Source organism: Trachypithecus francoisi, unplaced genomic scaffold (genome assembly GCF_009764315.1).
Source record: "Trachypithecus francoisi isolate TF-2019V2 unplaced genomic scaffold, Tfra_2.0 Lachesis_group11, whole genome shotgun sequence".
NCBI lineage: Eukaryota > Metazoa > Chordata > Mammalia > Primates > Cercopithecidae > Trachypithecus > Trachypithecus francoisi.
Window position 1 is genome coordinate 24,330,322 of NW_022681456.1, and position 22,914 is coordinate 24,353,235.

General features: G+C 44.4%; 1 protein-coding gene across 3 annotated transcripts in view; it reads left to right on the plus strand.

The window, feature by feature from the left end:
* Positions 1-22,914, plus strand: part of SVOP (SV2 related protein) — a 112,202-nt gene that overhangs the window by 22,956 nt on the left and 66,332 nt on the right. For all 3 annotated transcript variants that reach the window (XM_033220721.1, XM_033220723.1, XM_033220722.1), the window contains exons 2-5: positions 11,151-11,311; positions 16,458-16,543; positions 17,619-17,717; positions 22,632-22,703. In XM_033220721.1, coding sequence (XP_033076612.1) covers positions 11,151-11,311; positions 16,458-16,543; positions 17,619-17,717; positions 22,632-22,703 — 418 coding nt within the window. The remainder of the gene's footprint in view (positions 1-11,150; positions 11,312-16,457; positions 16,544-17,618; positions 17,718-22,631; positions 22,704-22,914) is intronic.

Genomic DNA, 22,914 nt, shown 5'->3' on the forward strand with positions numbered 1-22,914 from the left:
AGCTGCAAACAGCATGCTAGCAGCAGAAGGGACTATAGCAGGGGGGCTGGGGCTGGAGACACTGAAGGCAGATGACTTTGCCAAAGCCTGGCTTAGCCACTTACTATGTGACCCTGGGCAAGCCTGCAGCCCCTCTGCACTTAAGTGTCCTTATTTGTAAAACAGGGATAGTGAAAGTGCATATTAAATAAGATAATCCACAAGGCACTGAACTCTGCACCAGACACATGGCAAACTAACAGTCCATATCAGCTGTTCTTTATTCTTATTATTTTTTTTGACAGAGTTCACCGTGTCACCCAGCCTGGAGTGCAGTGGTGTGATCTCAGCTCACTGCAACCTCTGTTGCAGTGAATCGCCTCACTGAGGCGATTCTCCTGCCTCAGCCTCCTGAGTAGCTGGGATTACAGGTGCCCGCCACCATGCCCAGCTAATTTTTGTGTTTTTAGTAAAGACGAGGTTTCACTATGTTGGCCAAGCTGGTTTGAAACTCCTGACCTCAAATGATCTGCCCGCCTCGGCCTCCCAAAGTGCTGGGATTATAGACTTGAGCTGCTGTGCCTGGCCCCGTATCAGCCATTATCGGTATTGTAAGTCATTGCCTACTTGTTTCCATCCCTGTAATGAATTGCCAGCAGAACAAAGCTGGTGGCAGCACAAGACATTTAAACATTGTGAAAGATATCACAAATTACCTTCCAAAAGGCTGCAGTGGTCGCTATTAGTCCACAGAAGGAAGAAGGGAGCCGTGGATGGTCCTTGCGGAGAAGATGTGACAAAAGGAATATTCAAGGAGGATGATCAGGCCACACAGCGATTTCTTTCTGTGATGTCCTCAGAGTCAAGGGTGCTGATCCATTGACCTTGCCTTCATCCCTGAAGATGAATTGAGAGTGCACGCAAACATTCATGTCCTTCCTTCCTGGGATATTTCTCTATGTGTCCATCTTCTGTGAATACCTTAGGGGACTGTTTACGTTTTTGATTTTGGGGTTGCTTCTTCGGGACTGGGGGTCCTACTCATTTGTAGTTTCCTTTCTATAGCCCATTTCACACCACCCCTCATTGAGTGGGTTCCAGATGTGAAATGTCACTCCCACCATGAGCCTTTCTCAGCACCCAGTTTATTTTATTTGCAGCATTTCTTACAATGTGCAAACTATCTATATAGTGATGTCCATATGTAATCACTATTTTTGTTTTTAAAATTCTTATTTCCTCCTGGTAGACTATGAGCACTGCAGAAAGGCATTGAAGTCTGATGACCTTCGTGATCCCAGCAGCACCTTTGGGCCTGGCACAAAGCAGGTGCCCATTCAATATTTGTTGGATAAGGGATTCCAATAACATCCATAGCAGTGCTAAGAGTTAAGGATTTTTTTTTTTTGATGGCAAAATACACGTAACATAAACTACCATTTTAACCTTTTTTCCCCTGCGAAATGGGGTCTTGCAGCCGGGCACCATGGCTTACATCTGTAATACCTGCACTTTGGGAGTACGAGGTGGGTGGATCACCTGAGGTCAGGAGTTTAGGACCAGCCTGGCCAACATGGTAAAACCCTGTCTCTACTAAAAGCGCAAAAGTTAGCCGGGGGTGGTGGTGCGCACCTGTAATCCCAGCTCCTTGGGAGCCTGAGGCTGGAGAATTGCAGAGGTTGCAGGGAGCTTGGGTGATGGAGTGCGACTCCGTCTCAAAAAAATAAAAGAGGGGGTCTTGCTATATTACCCAAGCTGGTCTTGAAGTCCTGGCCTCAAGCAGTTCTCTTGCTTCAGGCCATCCATCTAGCTAGGATTACAGACACATGTGCCACCCAACCCCCCACCCCCACATGCCTGGCTCTATTTTGACCATTTTATTTATTTTTTATTTTTTTCCCATCTTAACCATCAATTAAAGCATGCAATTTTACAAGGTTACACAACCTTCATCTCTATCTAGTCCCCAAAAGGAGACTCCGCACCCATTAATCTGTGACTCCCCATTCCCTGGCAATCCCCCAATCCCTGGCAGCCACTAATCTGCTTTCTGTCTCCATGAATTCTGGACACTGCATTTAAGTGGACTCATATCTATGTGAACTTTTGTGACTAGCTTCTTTGCTCAGTGTAATATTTTTGAGGTTTAGCTGTAATGTAGCATGTGTCAGTAGTTTCAGGAGATTTCTGTTTATTCGTTTGTTTTGTGTTTTAGAGGCAGTGTCTCTTTCTGTTGCCCAGGCTGGAGTGCAGTGGTGCAATCATAGCTCACTGCAGCCTCGACCTCTCAGGATCAAGTGATCCTCCCACCTCAGCCTCTTGAGTAGCTAGGACTACAGACACACACCACTGTATCTGGCTAATTTTTAAATTATTTGTAGAGATGGGGTCTCTCTATTTTGCCCAGGCTGGTCTTGAAGCCCTGTACTCAAGTGATCCTCTTGCCTCGGCCTCCTAACGTGCTGGGATTACAGGTGTCAGCCACTGCACTCCTGAGGACTTTTCTTTTTTCTTTTTTTTTTTAACAGTGATGTGCTACAGCCTGATGGTACCAGTTCTAGAGAGCAGATGGATTGTTAAATATGCAAGAATTTGGGGAGCCTGTTATTTAATCACTGACAGGCTGAAACAAGCCATTGTGGGAGTATCTAGGACACAGATATTGGCAAATGCTACAAATCAATATTGTTGGGGGAGGATATTTGAGAACCAGTTTATAGGCACACAGCTGGCTTTAAAGCACCCCATAATCTCTATCAGTATCCCTGAGAAGTTACCGTAACTAAATACCTACTTTGGTTTACTTCTTTATTTCTTTAGAATCAGGATCTCGGCCGGGCGCGGTGGCTCAAGCCTGTAATCCCAGCACTTTGGGAGGCCGAGATGGGCGGATCACGAGGTCAGGAGATCGAGACCATCCTGGCTAACACGGTGAAACCCCGTCTCTACTAAAAAAAAAAATACAAAAAATTAGCCGGGCGAGATGGCGGGCGCCTGTAGTCCCAGCTACTCGGGAGGCTGAGGCGAGAGAATGGCGTAAACCCGGGAGGCGGAGCTTGCAGTGAGCTGAGATCTGGCCACTGCACTCCAGCCTGGGCGACAGAGCGAGACTCCGTCTCAACAAAAAAAAAAAAAAAAAAAAAAAAAAAAAAAAAAAAAAGAATCAGGATCTCACTCTGTTGTCCAGGCTAGGTGCAGTGGTGCAATCATAGCTCACTGTAGCCTCAACCTCCTGGGCTCAAGAGATCCTCTTGCCTCAGCCTCTTGAGTAGCTAAGACCACAGGTATGTGCTACCATGCCTGGCTAATCTTTTTTTTTTTTTTTTTGTAGAGATAGGTCTTACAGGCTAGGGATGATGGCTCACGCCTGTAATTCCAGCCCTTTGGGAGGCCAAGGCAGGTGGATCACTTGTAGTCAGGAGTTTGAGACCAGCCTGGCCAACACGGAGAAAGTCTGTCTCTACTGAAAATACAAAAATTAGCCAGGTGTGGTGGCACATGCCTATAATCCCAGCTACTCAGGAGGGTGAGGCACAAGAATTGCTTGAACTTGGGAGGCAGAGGTTGCTGTGAGCCAAGATCTTGCCACTGCACTCCAGCCTCGGTGACAGAGCAAGATTCTGTCTCAAAACAAACAAACAAAACCCGAGATGGGGTCTTGCTGTGTTGCCCAGCCTGGTCTCAAACTCCTGGTCTCAAGCAATCCTCCTGCCCTGGACTCCTAAAGTAATGGAATGTGAGGCGTGAGCTACCATGCAGACCTCTTAAATACCTATTTTGAATAAAACAGTGTTCTTGCCTGGCAAGTACTGCTTAAGAGATGTCCTGGTCCCACCTTCTGACCAGATATCCAGGCCTAAGGCAGTCTGTTGCCAAGCCTTTGCTCCTAAGTGACACCTGCCTTCCAGCTGCAAGGGATGCCCCAGCTCCAGATGGCAGGATGTTTGCCTGAGTCCTGTGTCACAGGCCTCTCAGGGGAGGAGGGTGAGCTGTAGACACCCAGCTCAGCCAACAAGAGAGTGGGGACTCCTCGGGGCTCAGTCCCTCAGTGCATCTCCTTCATGATGGGGTTGGGGGCAGGGGAACAGCAGAATCGCTTGCCTGCCTCTGATGCACGAGCAGAACAGTCCCCAGATCAGTGATGTCAGCAGCACCTGGGAATGCACTCAAAGTGTAACGGTTTGGCCCCAGATCACACCTCCTGAATCAAACCTTCTGGGGGCAGGGCCCAGCCGTCCGCGTTGTGACTAGCCTCGTGGAAGTTCTGAGACTGCATCCAGTTCAAGAACCCCTGGACTCAAGTGACAGTCCAAAGAGCTGTCAACCAGGCTGGAGTGGAGCTGTGCCTTTTGATTCTTGCTCCAGAACACACACCGTTTTCCACTCTCTGACAAGCCTGCCCATACAAGCCAGCTCAGTTTAGACCTTGCCCTCGCTCCTGAGATAGATGAATGCCTGGGAGAGGCACTGACTTGACACCCAGTGACTAGGACTGAAGGCGCTCTTACCAAAGACCACCAAACGGAAGCCTCAGCTTCTTCACACTGTGTGACCTAGGCCAACTGCCGTAACCTGAGCAACCACTTCCTCGTCTATAAAATGGTCTAATAACCGTACCTAATTCATAAGCTGATTGTTAAGGTAGCAGGAGATAATATAAAGGGCTTTGCATAGCTCTTGGCTTATAGCAAATGCTCAATAACTAGGTGCATGGTTTGAGGGCTATTATCCAAGGAGTTCGAGGAAGGGGAATTCAATGGTGAATCCCTCACATTGGTCTTGTGCTTTACAATTAATTTGTGTAATAACTCTGCAGGAGCTTCTTTGTAGCAGATACGGTTGGTGCCCTTTGCAGATTCCTTTAGCAGGCTGGCACTCCCCCAGCTATTGCCAGTGTTGGTTCACAACTGTAGCTCCCTCTGGATTGCCCCTGGTGGAGGGGAGCCACCTTGTCTGGGAGATTATGCCCTCCACTGCTGGGGGTGGCGTAGCCAAGGACTGACTGATATGAGGGTGTAACAGCCCAGCCCTCACATCCCCAGGTGGGACCTTCTCGGTGGTACGAGTCACACTCCAGAGCTCCCTGTGTGGTCAGGCTGAGGCCAGACCTCAGCAGGAACTACATCTTTTCTTAGCTTCCTCCTGCCTCCTCCTGCTTCCCAGTGGGTTTCTCTGAGAGTATTTCCTTAGTAAATCGCTTGCACAAACATCCCCATCTCATTGTTTTGCAGAAACAGAAAAATCCTAATCCCAGCACTTTGGGAGGCCAAGGCGGGAGGATTGCTTGAGGCCAAGAGTTTGAGACCAGCCTGACCAATACAATGAGATCCCTGTCTCTACGAAACAAACTAACAAAAAGCTAGGTGTGGTGGTGCGTGCCTGTAGTCCCAGCTGCTCAGGAGGCTGAGGCAGGAGGATCACTTGAATCCAGGAGTTTGAGGCTGTGGGGAGCTATGATAGTGTCACTACACTCTAATCTGGGTGACAGAGCAAGACATTGTCTCAAAAGAAGAAAAGGAGGGTGGGCACAGTGGCTCTTGCTTGCAATTCCAGCACTTTGGGAGGCTAAGGCAGGCCGATCACTTGAGGTCAGGAATTCAAGAGCAGTCTGGCCAATATGGTGAAACTCCATGTTTACTAAAAATACAAAAATTAGCTGGGTGTGGTGGCATATGCCTGTAGTCCCAGCTACTCAGGAGGCTGAGGGAGGAGAATCACTTGAACCTGGGAAGCAGAGGCTGCAGTAACCCAAGATCGTGCCATTGCTCTCCAGCCTGGGCATCACAGTGAGATGTGAAAGAAAGAAAAGAAAAAAAGAAAGAAAGAAAAAAAGAAAGGAAGAAAGAGAAATCTACCTGAAGATTCATATAGAATCTTTTAAGGTCCGGCCGGGCGCGGTGGCTCAAGCCTGTAATCCCAGCACTTTGGGAGGCCGAGACGGGCGGATCACGAGGTCAGGAGATCGAGACCATCCTGGCTAACACGGTGAAACCCCGTCTCTATTAAAAATACAAAAAAAAAAAAACTAGCCGGGCGAGGTGGCGGGCGCCTGTAGTCCCAGCTACTCCGGAGGCTGAGGCAGGAGAATGGCGTAAAACCTGGGAGGCGGAGCTTGCAGTGAGCTGAGATCCGGCCACTGCACTCCAGCCCGGGCGAAAGAGCAAGACTCCGTCTCAAAAAAAAAAAAAAAAAAGAATCTTTTAAGGTCCACTGAATGACTAAAGCAATCTTGAAAAATGAGAAGGAAATTGAAGTTCTCTCATACTTTCCGATTTCAAAACTTACTACAACTTACTTAGGTGTGGCTTAAGGATAGACACGCAGATCAATGGAATAGAATCCAGAGCTCAGAAATAAATTCTCGAATCATATGATTTGATTAAATGATTTTCAAAATGGTGCCAAGATCACTTAGTGGGGGAAAGGACAGTCTTTTAAACAGATGGTATTAGGAACACTGGATGTCCGTATGTGAAAGAATGAAGTTGGATTCTTACCTAACACCATATACAAAAGTTAACTCAAAATGGATCAAAGACCTAAACCCATAAAAGCTTAGAAGAAAGTATAGAAGAAAAGCCTTATGATATTGGATTTGGCAATGATTTCATGGATATGACACCAAAAGAACAGATAATAAAAATAAAAGTAGTTATATTGGGCTACATCAAAATTTAAAACTTTCAGCCTGGCATGGTGGCTCACACCTGTAATCCCAGCACGTTGGGAGGCAAAGGTGGATGGATCGCTTTAGCTTGGGAGGTCAAGATCAGCCTGGCCAACATGGTGAAATCTCATCTCTACAAAAAAACACAAACAAACAAAAAACCCAAAAACACCCAAAACAAAAATTAGTCAGGCATGGCGGTGTGCACCTGTAGTCCCAACTACTCAGAAGGCTGAGGTGGGAGGATCACCTGAGCCCAGGAGGTCGAGGCTGCAGTGAGCCGTAATCACGCCACTGCACTCCAGCCTGGATGACAGAATGAGATCCTGTATTAAAATTTTTTTTTTCAAACTTTGGTACATTCAACGATCACAATCAATAGAGTAAAAAGGCAATCTAAGGAATGGGAGAAATTGTTTGCAAATCATATGTCTGATAAGGGATCTGTATCCAGAGTATAGAAAGAAGCACAACTCAACAACAAAAAGTTAATCCAATTTTAAAATAGGCAAAGGACTTCAATAGACATTTCTCCAAAGAAGACAAAGGGCCAATAAGCACATAACAAGTTGCTCAATATTAGGAATATGCAAATCAAAATCACAATGAGATACCAAATGAGATACCATCTCACACCCATTAGGATGGCTGTTATCAAACAAATGGAAAATAACAAGTATTGGCAAGGATGTGGAGAAATTGGAATCTTTGTGCTTTACTGGTGAGAATACAAAACGGTGCAGCCACAGTGGAAGACGTTCTGGCAATTCCTCAAAAAATTAAACATAGAATAACTCTTTTATCCAGTAATTCCACTTATGGGTCTATATCTAAAATAAGTGAAAGCGGGAAATCAAATAGATATTTATATACTCATGTTCATTACAGCGTTATTCACAATAACCAAAACATGGAAACAACTTGTGTCCATCAACAGATGAATGGATCAGCAAAATGTGATCTGTCCACACAATGAAATATTATTCAGCCTTAAAAAGGAGAGAAGTTCTGCAATGTGCTGCAACATGGATGTGCCTTGAAGACATTATGCTAAGGGAAATAAGCCAGACACAAAAGGAAAAATACTGTATGATTTCACTTATCTGAGATCCCTAGAGGAGTCAAATTCATAGAGACAGAAAGTAGAAGGGTGCTTGTCAGGGGCTGAGTAGGGGAAAATGGAGCATTGATTTCTATGGGGACAGAGTTTCAGGTGAAACTTAATGTCACTGAACTGTACACTTAAAATGGTTAAAATGGCAAATTTTATGGCATGTATATTTTACCACAATAAAAAAAGAATCTGTTTCACGATTTTCTTCTAGGACACCTCACTTATGGCACAATTATCACACCAATGTATAGAAGAGGTAAACTGAGGCTCAGAGTGACTATTTGTTTGTCTTATCCAGTGGGGATAATAATAGTCTCCACCTCTCAAGGTTACTGTGAGGATTAAATCGAATAATGATGCCTATAAAGCCCCCCCACCACCATCAAAGAAGAGCATTGGTGGCAGAGTGAGAACCTGTATCTTATGGTATCTCGTTGTGATTTTGATTTGCATTTCCCTACTATGGAGCAACTTATTACGTGCCTATTGGCCCTTTGCCTGTCTTCTTTGGAAAAATGTCTATTGAAGTCCTTTGCCTATTTTTAAATGTGAAATACTTGTGAAGATGTGAGTGATGGAGACAGGGTGGCTTCAACTGAACTAGGGACAAATGTTGGCGATTTCACATGTCTAATCCTTTAGTTAAACAGCAGAAACAAAGGTTTCACTCATTGTTACGTGTGTAATTTTATATGCTCGAAATGTCTCAAAATAAAATATCTTTATAAAAAAATAGAGTAAATGGGAAGCAATGGAAGAGTTTGAAGAGATATTACCCTCTCACTGGCCAGGAATACAATGTTTTAAGCCAGATGAAACTGCGGTAGAATCCTAGCTCCATGCCTGTTTAGTTATGGGACTGTGGGCAAGCCATGTGAGTTCTGGGGCCTCAGTGTTCTTGTCTGTAAAATGGTGATAATAATATGAACTTCAGAGAGGTGCTATGCAGATCGAGTGCACAGAAAACAGCTGGAACTTGCACAGAGCACAAACTTGATTCTATTAGAGGTGACTGGTAGATGGGGTGAAATGTTAGCACCAAGCTTCAAACCCCGCCAGTCTGTCTGCCAACCCTGTGCTGGGCCCTGCATTTCCAGCCAAGACGAGCCCGACAGCTCAGGTTTTCCAAGCCCAGCCTTGCCAAGGAGTGGAGTTTCAGGAGTTTACAGAATTACTGTGATTTGATCTGTCTTTTCTCTTCTAGAACTTCACAAGCAGGGTATGTTCCCTGTGCTTCTGAAATCTAGAGATTTACCCTTTCTATGCCAGCGCAACAGTTATTCTTTGGTGAAATACATGGAATGATGCAATCGTTAATAATAGCAGTATTTTGAACTTAAATATTTCTCTTTATTTACCTTTTAAAAACATGGATCAAATGTGTACTCCATCTGCTCATATACTTCCTCTGTTACTCATGCCCCATGTAACTCCAGACTTTTTTCTTTTTCTTTCTTTCTTTTTTTTTAAACAAGTAAAAAAAAACCCAGGATCTTGCTCTGTCACCCAGGCTGGAGGGAGTGGCGCAATCTTGGCTCACTGCAACCTCCACCTCCTGGGCTCAAGCAATCCTCCCACCTCAGCCTCCCAAGTAGCTGGGACCACAGGTGCACACCACCATGCCTGGCTAATTTTTGTGTTTTTTTGTAGAGATGGGGTTTTGCCATGTCACTCAGGCTTGTCTCGAACTACAGGACTCAAGTGACCCTTTTGCCTTAGCCTCCCAAAGTGTAGAGATTATAGGCGTGAGTGAACATGCCCAGCCAGACTTTTTTATTTTCCTTTTCCTTTTATTTTTTCCTTCCTTCCTTCCTTGCTTCCTTCCTTTTTTTCTTTCTTTCTCTCTCTTTCTTTTTCTTTCTTCCTTTTTCTTTCTTTCTCTCTTTCTTTCTTTCCGTTGTTTCTTTCTTTTTATTTTTCAGATAGGGTCTCTCTCTGTTGCCCAGGCTGGATTGCAGTGGTATGATCACGGCTCACTGTAGCCTCAACCTTCTGGGCTCAAGCGATCCTCCCACCTCAGCCTCCCAAGTAGCTGGGACCACAGGCACACACCACCATGTCCAGCTAAGTTTTTTACTTTTTGTAAAGACGGCATCTCACTATGTTACCCAGGCTGGTCTTGAACTCCTGTGCTCAAGCAATCCTCCCACCTCAGCCTCCCAAAGTGCTGGGATTACAAGCATGATCCACAGTACTCAGCACCCCAAACTTTCTTCAAAAAGTCTGTAAGGACTCAAAGCCGTGATAGAAAGGACTTGCACATTTGGTATCACTATCCCCTTGAGAAACAGGTCAGAACACATCTGTCTTGTCAGTGCTATAACCCCAAAACCCACCCTAGGGCTGGCAGACAGCAGGAGTTTTGTGTTTGAGAGTGACAAAGTTGGAAGGAGACAGGTAATTTTGCCCCTGAGTTCCAGAAGAAGAAACGACTTCCCAGAGAATCAAAGCTTCCTGGAGAGGAACAAGCAACAGCATAGTTTGAAGGAACATATTGCATGAGAGTGGGACCCATGGGGTCTCAAACTCAAATGCCTACAGGGCCTGACAAATGGGGCCATGAGCCAAGTAAGAGGAACACAGAGCAAGTGCAAGGATAACTAGCAAAAGACCCTTAGGGCTGGAGATAATCTAAAGAAGAGAAGACAGTGGTCAACTGTGGAGTGCATGACCCATCTAAAATTGGGGTCAGGGTGGGCCAGGGGCCACCACTGCCCAGACCTAGCATAATTCCAGTGCAGGAATGTGGGCTTCAGACAGCGAGATATTCTACTTTTTCCAAGAGACATTGGGATTCTGGCTTTTTATGTGAATTTTCCCAATTTAAAAATTTTGGCACCAAGCGTGGTAGCTCACACCTGCAATCCCAGCACTTTGGTAGGCTGAGGAGGGAGGATCACTTGAGCTCAGGAGTTTTAGACCAGTCTGGGCAACATAGTGAAACCTTGTCTCTATTCTAAAAAATGGCATCCTCTTTAAACTTTTAGAAATATGGTGTGAGCAACTTTTTGTGGGCCTAATGTGACCTTTAGATGACCAAAATGTTAGATATAGACAGATGAGTCTAAAATCTGAAACAGATGTACTCACAAACAGTATTCTGGCCTAAAACAAAGATATCCTCAATCACAACCTACTACGTGAATAGGAAACCCTGAAATTGGGCAGTGCCCAATCTGCTCAACTGTACATGGCAGTCTTGACATTATAACTCTTGAAGTTATCACTCTCCCCAACCCCAGTCCAATTCAACAGAAATGCTAACCCCCATTCGTCAACTCTCCAAACCATGAGAAGAAGTCTTTCACCTGTCTTGGTCACTAGAACTGTGCAGCAAGGCCATTTGGGGGAAGCTTTAGCCATCTTGACCAGATTTGTTCTGTTCTCTAGGGTTGTGAAATTCCGTCGCACAGGTGAGAGTGCAAGGTCAGAGGACGACACGGCTTCAGGAGAGCATGAAGTCCAGATTGAAGGGGTCCGCGTGGGCCTAGAGGCTGTGGAGCTGGATGATGGGGCAGCTGTGCCCAAGGAGTTTGCCAATCCCACCGATGGTGAGAGGGCCCTGCAGTTGGGGAATCAGCCTGAGCCACTGTCAAGGTTGCCTCCCCAGCAGGCAATTGCAGAGGGCTCTTGTGAAGGGGCAGTTGGGAGGGCCCAGAGGGCCAAGGGGTGGAGCTGGAAGTGGGGACTGCGCCTACATGGCTTACTTCAGCAGACAAGGTTACATCACAATCCCTGTCAGTCAGCATCATTGTACATCACTTGGCTGAGGATGGCAGTAACAATGATGATGATGATGACAAAGATGATGATGGTAATGATGATGATGGTGGTGATGATCATGATGATGATGATCATGATAGTAATGTGATGATGGTGATGATGATGGTGATGATGGTGATGATTATGGTGATGGTGATGATCATAGTGATGAAGATGGTGATGATAAGGATGGCAATGGTGATGATAGTGATGACGATGAAGATGGTGTAGATGATGGTAATGATGATGAAAATGATGGTGGTGGTGGTGGTGATGATGGTGATGATAGTGGTGGTGATGATAATGATTGTGGTGATAATTATGGTGATAGTGATGATTATGGTGATTATGTTGATGATGGTAATCATGATGACGATTATGATGATAGTGATGAAGATGGTGATGATAAGGTTGGCAATGGTGATGATGATAGTGATGATGACGATGAAGATGGGATTATGATGGTGATGATAGTGATGATGATGATGAAGATGGGGTTATGATGCTGGTGATGATGCTAGTGATGATGATGAAGATGGTGGTTATGATGGTGATGATGATGATGGTGATGATGATGATGAAGATGGGATTATGATGGTGATGATGATGATGAAGATGGTGGTTATGATGCTGGTGATGATGATAGTGATGATGATGAAGATGGTGGTTATGATGGTGATGATGATGATAGTGATGATGATGATGAAGATGGGGTTATGATGGTGATGATGATGGTGGTGATGATGATGATGGTAGTGATGATGGTGATGATGAAGATGATAATGATGGTGGTGATGATAATGAAGATGATGGCAATGGTGGTGATGATGGTGATGATAGTGGTGGTGATGATGATGGTTGTGGTGATAATGATGGTGATAGTGATGATTATGGTGATGATGATGGTGATCATGATGATGATGATAATGATGAAGATGGTGATGATAAGGTTGGCAATGCTAATGATGATGATAGTGATAGTGATGATGATGAAGATGGGGTTATGATGCTGATGGTGATGATAGTGACAATGATGATGAAGATGGGGTTATGATGCTGATGGTGATGATAGTGATGATGATGATGAATATGGTGGTTATGATGCTGATGATGATGATAGTGATGATGATGATGAAGGTGGGATTATGATGTGATGATGATGATAGTGATGATGATGATGAAGATGGGGTTATGATGCTGATGATGATGATAGTGATGATGATGAAGATAGTGGTTATGATGGTGATGATGATGATAGTGATGATGATGATGAAGATGGGGTTATGATGGCAATGATAGTGATAATGATTATGGAGATGGTGGTTATGATGGTGATGATGATGATAGTGATGATGATGATGAAGATGGGGTTATGATGGTGATGATGATGGTGGTGATGATGATCATGATGGTGGTGGTGATGATAATGAAGATGATGGCAATGGTGGTGATGACGGTGATGATAGTGGTGGTGATGATGATAGTTGTGGTGATAATGATGGTGATAGTGATGATGGTGATAGTGATGTTTATGGTGATGATGATGGTGATCATGATGATGATGATAATGATGAAGATGGTGATGATAAGGTTGGCAATGCTAATGATGATGATAGTGATAGTGATGATGATGAAGATGGGGTTATGATGCTGATGGCGATGATAGTGACAATGATGATGAAAATGGGGTTATGATGCTGATGGTGATGATAGTGATGATGATGATGAATATGGTGGTTATGATGGTGATGATGATGATAGTGATGATGATGGTGGTGGTGATGATGGTGGTGATGCTGAAGATGATGATGGTGGTGGTGGTGATGATGAAGATGGTGGCCGTGGTGGTGATGATGGTGATGATAGTGGTGGTGATGCTGATAGTGAAGACGGTGATAGTGATGATGGTGGGGATGACAGTGTAATGACAGTGGTGGTGATGTTGGTTATGATGATAGTGCGATGGTAATGGTGACATTGATGATGGTATGGGAGCAGCTAACATTGGCTGAGGATTTACTCTTTGCCAGGCACTGCTCTAACCAGTTTACATGTTTTATCCATTTAATCCTCACAACAGTTCCAATTGGATCTATTACCAACATCTTCCCCATTTTGCAGGTGAGGAAACTGAAGCACAGAAGGGTTAAGTATCTTGCTGAGGGTTATACAGCTAGGAATTAGCCAATTTGGATTTACGCCCAGGCAATCCGGCCTCAGAGCCCACATTCTTACCCATGACCTTGTGCTGCCTCTGAGGCAATGCTGTGGGACCTGGTCTCCAGCTTCCCTTGCTTCTTGATGCTGATGAATGAAAACATTCCATGCATTCCTGAAAAGCCTCAGATTCCAAATCTAAGAGAGGACTAATGACGTGAACGCACAGCCTATTGTTGGCAGAGATAACGTGGCAATAACAGGGGATGGAGGGAAGCTGAGGCTTTACTCTCAGTCTGATCTGGGCTCTACTCCCAACTCTGTGAAACACAGGGCAAATCCATGTCCTCCTCTGTAAAATGGGGCTAATACTAGGCCTTAACTCATAGGATTGTGATGGGGATTAAGTGAAATAATGCACATCTAGCTTTTGGCACAGTGCCTTGCAGATAGTGAGCACTCAGTAAATGCCCCACAATAGTGTTACTACTGTTCTTCTTATGGATGATATATTTTGCTGGAGGAAACCACAACCTGCTAATGTGATCAACACCAGCTCACACTTCTGGAGAAAATTATGATTGACATACAAGGCCCATGGTTGAAATTCCAAAAAAATGGCACCTCCCAGCAGGGGCTGATGAGATCCTTGGAGGTCACCCATGGGGCCACCCAAGCATCCTCCTTTAGTATTTTTATTTTTTTCAGATGGAAACTCACTCTGTCACCCAGGCTGAAGTGCAGTGGTGCAGTCTCAGCTCACTGTAACCTCCGCCTCCTGGGTTCAAGTGATTCTTCTGCCTCAGCCTCCTGAGTAGCTGAGACAGTAGCATGCGCCACCACACCTGGCTAATTTTTGTATTTCTAGTAGAGACGGGGTTTCGCCATGTTGGCCAGGATGGTCTCAAACTCCTGGCGTCAGGTGATCTGCTCGCCTTGGCCTCCCAAAGTGTGCAGCCACCGCGCCCAGCTGTATTTTTATTTCTTAATTAACTGTTCATTTTGGAATTATTTTAGCTTTGCAAAAAAAGTGCATATATAATATAGACAGTTCTCACATACCCTTTACCCAGCCTCCCCTAATGTTAACAACTAAACTAAAAAAATTAACTTTGGTGTGCCACTATTAGCTCAGCTCCAGACTTTATTCTGATTTCATCAGTCATTGCAGTTGTGCTGTTCCCAGATACAATCCAGCATAGCACATTGGGTTTAGTGTTTTGGTTTAGTTTAGATTTTTTTTTTTTTTTGAGACAGAATCTTGCTCTGTCACCCAGGCTGGAGTGCAGTGGCATGATCACAGCTCACTGCAACCTTGAAACCTCCCTGGCTCAAGCCATCCTCCTCCCTCAGCCTCCCAGGTAGCTAGGACCATAGGCGTGAACCACCACTCACAGCTACTTTTTAAAAATACTTGTAGTAGAGATGGGGTCTCAATATGCTGCCCAGGCTGCTCTGAAACTCCAGGTCTCAAGTGATCCTCCTGCCTCAGCCTCCCAAAGTGCTGGGATTACAGGCATGAGCCACAGCATCCGGCTGTCTTTTAGTTTCAAAACACTTATTAGTTTATAAATTATATCTGTGTTTTTTTCTGAGCATAAAAATAACACCTGTTTATTTGGAAAGCATTCAGACATTAAAGAAATGCTCAAAGTAGGAAAGTGAGTGTTGTTTTCAAAGATGAGACTGGTAAGCAGTTTGTAAGATGTCCACTTAGTCTTACTTTCCCTGCTTGGCACACACACATGTATATACATTTTATCACAAAGACAGCTCCAAGGGCACATACCTCTCCACAACTTTCGCTTTTCACTTAACAACATAGCGTGCACATCTTTCCACTGGAGTGCAGATGGAATTGTGCCTTTCAAAAGTATTTCAGGCCAGGCATGGTGGCTCACATCGGTAATCCTAACACTTTGGGAGGCTGACGTGGGAAGATAGCTTGAGCTCAGGAGTTCAAGACCAGTCTGGGCAACATAGTGAGATCTCATCTCTACAAAAATAGAAAAAAATTAGCTGGGCATGGTGGCATGGGCTTGTAGTCCCAGCTACTTGGGAGACTGAGGCGGAAGGATGACTTGAGCCCAGGAGATCGAGGCTGCAGTGAGCTATGATTATACCACCGAGCTCCAGCCTGGGCAACAGAGCAAGACGTTGTCTCAAAACAAAACCAAAACAAACAGAAAAGTACTTATTTTTTTTTTCTGGCCATGGAAGTAATAAATTGTAAAAGGAAGTTAATTCTCATATAATTTTTTCCTTCCTCCCTCTGACAACAAACAAATTAAACCATAATTCAAAGTCTTGTATATATTCTATGGATAGATACATGTGCATATATATACACCCACATGCATACATTTCCAAGAACAGAACCATGCTAAATACCTTGTTGTCGATGTTGTAGTGTTTTTAAACATTAATTAACAACATACTTTGTGTATCTTTCTATATCTGCACACTCTTGTTAACAGTTGGGTCATATTTCATAATGTGGATATTTAATAATTTATATATGTATGATATCTACTTAATAATTTATTTAGCCAACCCCCTATTGATGGACGTTCTGGGTTTTTCCATTTCTCCCATTGTAAGTCATGCTGCAGTTGTAGGACATCACTTCACATTGGAATATGTTCCTAGGATAAGTTCTAAAAGCAGCATGTGCTGCCTTTAATTAGCTTGGCTGGGGACCACCCCCAGAAAACCCCACACTAGGACAACTGCAAGGTGCACTGATTCCTTCCTTCCCTCTCCCTTTCTCCTTCCCAGATACTTTCATGGTGGAAGATGCGGTGGAAGCCATTGGCTTTGGAAAATTTCAATGGAAGCTGTCTGTTCTCACCGGCTTGGCTTGGGCAAGTATTTCCGGGGGTAGTGGCTCAGCCTCCAAGAAACCCCCATGCTGCTCAGCTGGGTTTCCATGGTTTGCAAGGAAGGACACAGTTCTTTGCACATGGAGCTTTTGCTTGAATTCCAATCAACAAAATTTATGTGGCATGATAAGTGGTGATAACGAGGTCTGTGCTTGAGGAGAGCTGGGTGTGCTTGGCAGTTGTCCCCAAGGAGGAGTTGAAGTTTCTAGCTAATTAAGTGGCTTTCAACTCTTTGGGCTCAGGGCTACTATGAGATTATGATGTCAGCTGTAGAGCTCTCCCTAGAAAAGCAGGCATAGATTAAAAATGTGCCTTCTGCTTCAAGACTCTCATGCTCCCTCATTCAAATCCCCTAGCTATGGCAAACAGCACAGCCAAACCTTTAATATACTTGAAATTAATTTTTGTGAGTGGCAGGAGATGGTGATCTAAATATATATTTTTCCAAATGGATCGTCAATTTCACCACAACATTTCCCCCACTAATTGGAAAAGTTGCCTTTATTGTATACCAAATTCCCATGGCCACATAGGCGTGCTTCTAGATTCCATGTCTGTCCTAGTCTGTCTAGTCTCATAAAGGTACATGATGTTTAATTGCTGGGGATTCCGAATCTGTTTTAATGTATTAAAAGGTCACACTTGTTAACTATACTGACAATTATATTCTATTCTACATGAACAAATGACCTATAAGCCAAAGACAAGCCAGTCTTTAATTGCACTGAAAATATCATTGTCTCTCTGCCTCTATAAAAATGTTTTTTTCTCAGATTTTAGAAATACGTTTTCCCACTTCGTTTGCAACTTGTCCATATTTTTTAAAACACAAAAAACACATGAAAGTAATATAAAATGTCTATTTGTCTATTCCTGCAATGGTAATGCATGGTTTTAACTGCTGGAGCTTTGAGTGTGGTTTGGTGTGCAGCAGGGCACTTGGCAGCGGGTAGAGAGGGGTGCACTACAGTCTCTGTCTCTGGGGTTATGGACTTGGCCAGCCTTCCCCAGCACTAAGCAGCATCCTGGCCTCATGATGTCTCCCTCCTCTCTGCAGATGGCTGATGCCATGGAGATGATGATCCTCAGCATCCTGGCGCCACAGCTGCATTGCGAGTGGAGGCTGCCAAGCTGGCAGGTGGCATTGCTGACCTCGGTAGGCAGCCCAGCAGCTCCCTCCTGTTGCATACAGTTCTGCTCCGCTGGGGTGTCCTGCGGAATATCTCCCTTCTCCTGCTGCTGAAGGCTCAGCCAAAAAGAATTAAGCCCTGATGGCAACACTGTCCCATCCCCACCTCACGTATCCTAGCAGGTTTACAGCCAACTCTACTCCACCCGGAGGTCCAGCTACTTGGGAGGGTGTCCCAGGCATCCTGTTCTATTGCTGGGAGCTTGAAACCCACCTGTGCATATCACTTAAACTCTATATGCCTGTTTTCTTGGCTGCAAACAGGAGATGCCAATCCCCACACTCCTAGGATGATTTGAGGACTGGAAACAACACAGTGCCTGGCATAGAGTAGGTGTTCAATAAATTCGAGCTATTGCTCCCTGGAATTAAGGCCTGAAGGAGGAGGCTGCAGTCACTTTTTGTCAGGGAGAGATCAGCAGCAACCTCTTAAAAGAGAGAGGAATGGACCGGGCGCAGTGGCTCACGCCTGTAATCCCAGCATTTTGGAAGGCCGAGGTGGGTGGACCACCTGAGGTCAGGAGTTTGAGACCAGTCTGACCAATATGGTGAAACTCCGTCTCTAGTAAAAATACAAAAATTAGCGGGGCATGGTGGCAGGCACCTGTCATCCCAGCTACTTGGGAGGCTGAGACAGGAGAATTGCTTGAATCCGGGAGGCAGAGGTTGCAGTGAGCTGAGATTGTGCCTTTGCACTCTGGCCTGGGTGACAGAGCAGGACTCCACCTCAAATTAAAAAAAAAAAAAAAAAAAGAGATTGAGAGAGAGATTGGAATGGCCAGGCTGGATAAGAGGATAATAATGATAATCACAAAAGCTAATACTTACAGAGCATTTACTGTGCAAAGGCCTTTACCTACATTGCATACAATATATGCATAACATACATGTGCTCTTTAATCCTCACAGACCTATGAGCTAGGCACTATGGTTAGTTGAGCAAGATGAGGCACAGAGAGGTTAATCACTTGCTCAAGGTCTGTGATCTCCATCAGTGTTGGAGTCATTGCCAATTCAGGATGCCTCCCAGAATGTTGTTTTTTGTAGATAACTGTTCTGGAATGGCCTGAGTGCCTTCCACACAGCACGGCCCAGTCTGATATTAGCAATAAGGTTGTGAAGTTCAGTGGGGAGAGTTTCATGGCACATACACCTGTGTTTTTGTGGTTTAGTCACCTCCAGATGTGTGACCTTGAGTGAGGCACTTGATGGCTATATTTTGTGGCCTGCAAAATGGGGGTGATAATGCCTGTTTTTCTGTGTATTTTGTTAAACACACAGCCCCTAGCACACACCAGGGCCTGAGTCCATGACACTTGTTTTTTATATTCCTCCTCACCAATATCTCCTAAAGAGTAACTGCAGGCTGGTCACGGTACCTGATGCCTGTAATCCTAGCACTTTGGGAGACTGAGGCGGGCGGATCACTTGAGGCCAGGAGTTAGAGACTAGGCTGGCCAACTTGGTGAAACCTCATCTCTACCAAAAACACAAAAATTGACTGGGCATAGTGGCACGTCCTGTAATCCCAGCTATTCAGAAGGCTGAGGCAGGAGAATCACTTGAACCCAGGAGGCCGAGGTTGCAGTGAGCCAAGATCTCACCACTCCACTCCAGCCTGGGCAACAGAGTGAGACTCCATCTCAAATAATAATAATAATAATAATAATAACTGCAGGTCTGTGTTTTCGCAATATAGGGCCTTTCTGGTCTCCAATTTACTGAGCACTTATTTTGGGCCAGGCTAATGGTTTTGCATACATTACCTCTTTAACCTTCTCAAACCTATGAAAGAGGTGCTTTTATTACTGTCACTTCTACAGATAAGGAAACTGAGGTTTAGAGAGGGGCATTGACTTGCCCAAGCTCAGACAGCCTGTAAGAGGCAGAATCGGAAGCCAGGCCTGGCAGGCTCTGAGCCCCTGCCTCGGGCTACTTTCTTGTCATATGAGGTTTAGACTTGTAGGCTAGGTAGAGCCATTAAGTCTCATGGGTGAATTTTCTATGGAAAAGCTAGAGTCCTGCAGGAGTTGGAGACATAAAGTACCCAAGGAGGATGCTACAGATGCACATTGTTGCTGCAGGAAATACTGTGCAAGATTACCGTAATTATTATGATATAGAAGCAGTGCTCTGCTGTGCCAGAATCTCTCCTTTTGAGGAAAATGGGTGTTTTGAGAGATACTTAACTCTTTCAGGACGTAAGAATATCACTTAGCACATGACAAAGGCAACACTTTATCCCAAGACAGTAATCTTCAAACATCTTGGTTCTAGGTTAATCTAGAAAAGAATTAAATAAAAACCATGTAGAATCCAGGACTGTCACATGTTTTTACATTGACACAAAATTTTTAAAATTGTAGGTTGCAGATGATACCATTGCCAGTGTACTGAAATATAAAAATCAAAATAAAATTATCATATCACTTTTTTAAATGTGTCTAGTAAAGTGGAAAAATGGAAATACTTACCTGATATCTACAATTGTTTGTTTTAAAATTACATGAACAAGCTCTTTAGAGGAATTTGGAAATTTTGCATTGATTTTTCCTTGGAATTTATATTTCCATTCATTTCTCCATATAATTTTATCTTAACGTAATTTTTTTTTCTGAAATAGGGTCTCTCTGTGTTGCCCAGGCTGGAGTATAGTGGTGTGGTTTTGTCTCACTGCAACCTTTGCCTTCTAAGTTCAAGAGATCCTCCCACCCCAGCCTCCTGAGCAGCTGGGAACAAAGACACACACCACCATGCCCAGCTAATTTTTTATGTTTAGTAGAGACGGAATTTCACCATGTTGCCCAGGCTGGCCTAATGTAATGTTTTCTTGCTTGAAAGGATCACATTCCTTACCCTACGATAATTCTCTGTGACAAAATACATACATTTTAAATTATTAGTTTTAATTCTCTGAGACGAGAAGGCTCTAAGCACTCACATTTTTCTCCTACACTGGCTTATCATTATAATTTTTAGTAGTACACAATAGACCACATAAACAACATATAATTTTGATAAATAATTGCTAATCATAAGCAAAGTTTTATCGGAAATGTATCCCTTAATGAGTGGTGTGGAACGTTTCCCAAATATTTTACATATTCCTGAATGATTATTGCTAAAGTGAGACAGGGTTCAGCACCAGGTCCGTTCCTATTTGTCATTTTTCCTGAATGAATATGTATATGAAAATCTTTGTTCACATAAAAAAAGTTTTGAGGAACTGAAGGAGTTTTGTTAGAACTCAATAAACTGATGCCACTTGATTTTTAAAAACACTCTCCAAATTGTGTGTGCCAAAGGGCACACAGCTTTCATTTCTGAAAAATTATGTTCCATGATCTGACTTGCCGACAGCTTGATTAGACTGTTCTTCAATTCTGCTGAAAGTAATAATAAAGGTATTAGAACCCAGATGACTTGCAAAAGTCATCGGTAAGCGCATCATCAGTGCCGCTTCTGAGGCACTCTGAAGGGTTTACATTGAAAAGCAATGCCTTGGTCAGACTGGCCTAGAGAGGCGTGGCTGAGAAAGACGGAGTCAGGCAGGAAATGGAGAAGAAGACCCCTAACACGTTCTTAAGAAAGAGTCTGTGGGGAAGTTGTAAACTTGGAAATGAATTCCCTTAAAATGATCCATTCGGGGTCATGTGTGGTGGCTCATACCTGTAATCCCAGCAGTGTGGGAGGCTGAGGTGGAAGGATCCCTTGAAACCAGGAGTTTGAGACCAACCTGGACAACAAAGTGAGATCCTGTCTCTACTAAATAAATAAATAAATAAATAAAATTAGCCAGGCATGGTGGTGCACACCTGTAGTCTCCCCTACTCGGGAGGCTGAGGTGAGAGGATCACTTGAGCCCAGGAAGTTGAGGCTGCAGTGAACCATGACCACACCACTGCACTCCAACCTGGGTGACAGAGCAAGATCCTGTCTAAACAAACAAACAAATAAATTATACATACATAAACTGTCTGCTTCTCCCTTGGAATGCTTCTGTGTACCATCCCCACTCCCCACTCTCGGACATGCCACAGGAAATGCTTTCTGGGTCAGACCAAACTGAGGCTGTGCCCTCCCCTTTCTGGCCCTCAGTTGCCTTATCTGTGAAATGGGGATAATAGAAGCACCCACCAGGTAAGGCTACTGTGAGGATGCAGTAAGACACGTGCATAAAGCCTTCAGCATGGTGTCTGGCACTTAGAGAGGGAAGAGCATGGTGATGAGGCGCCAGTTAGCCTGCTTGGGCTTAAGACTTGCCTCTACTCTGTCCTTTCAGGGAGGCGGAGCAGGTTTCTTAACCTATCAGAGCCTCGGCTCCCCATTCTGTCATATGAGTAGGATCATTCAAATCTCACCAGCTGTTACTCCAAGGATTAACAATGTAACAATGACTTTGCCTCCCATACAATGAGTGGTTTCTCTTCCGAGTAGTTTACAGCTCCTATGCCAGCCTCCTGTGTGCCTGTTTTTCCTACTTTCCAGCCTCTACCTTGCAGCCCTTGGTATTTTCTCAGCAGTAGGGCAAGTGTTTCTTTGGGATGGTGTGAAACTTGTCAAAAGCTAGTTCTGGAGCCAGAATGCCTGATTCCAGTGCAGGCTGCACCACTTAACACCTCTGTGACACTGGTCATGCAATTGCCTCTCTCTGAGTCTCAGTTCCCTCATCTGTAAAATGGGGATAGTAATAGCACCCTCCCCATGGGATTGTTGGGAAGCTTGCAGGAAGCACTTAGTGTCTGCCCTTCGTCAGGCTCTCAGTGAATATTAGATCATTGTTGTTACCTAGAGGGTGACGTCACCACTTCCACTTGTTGTTCCCTTTCTGTGCAATGATCCAAGTCCTCTGTCTAATGAAAACTGTCTTTCCCCCCACAGGTGGTCTTTGTAGGCATGATGTCCAGCTCCACGCTCTGGGGAAATATCTCAGACCAGTACGGCAGGAAAACAGTAAGGCAAACTTACTCTTCTAAACGCGTGTCCTCTGGGTTCTCTTGGTGATGGTCTGGACAAGTGGCAATTGGGAGGCCTAATGAGGATTATGTTGAAGTACAGTGAGAAGACATTGCTGTAAGACTGCTGTGGACTCTCTTCAAAGCACACATTCCTAGTGGGGCCCAAGCATATGCATTTCAGAATCTAGACAGTCAGTGCCTACTTA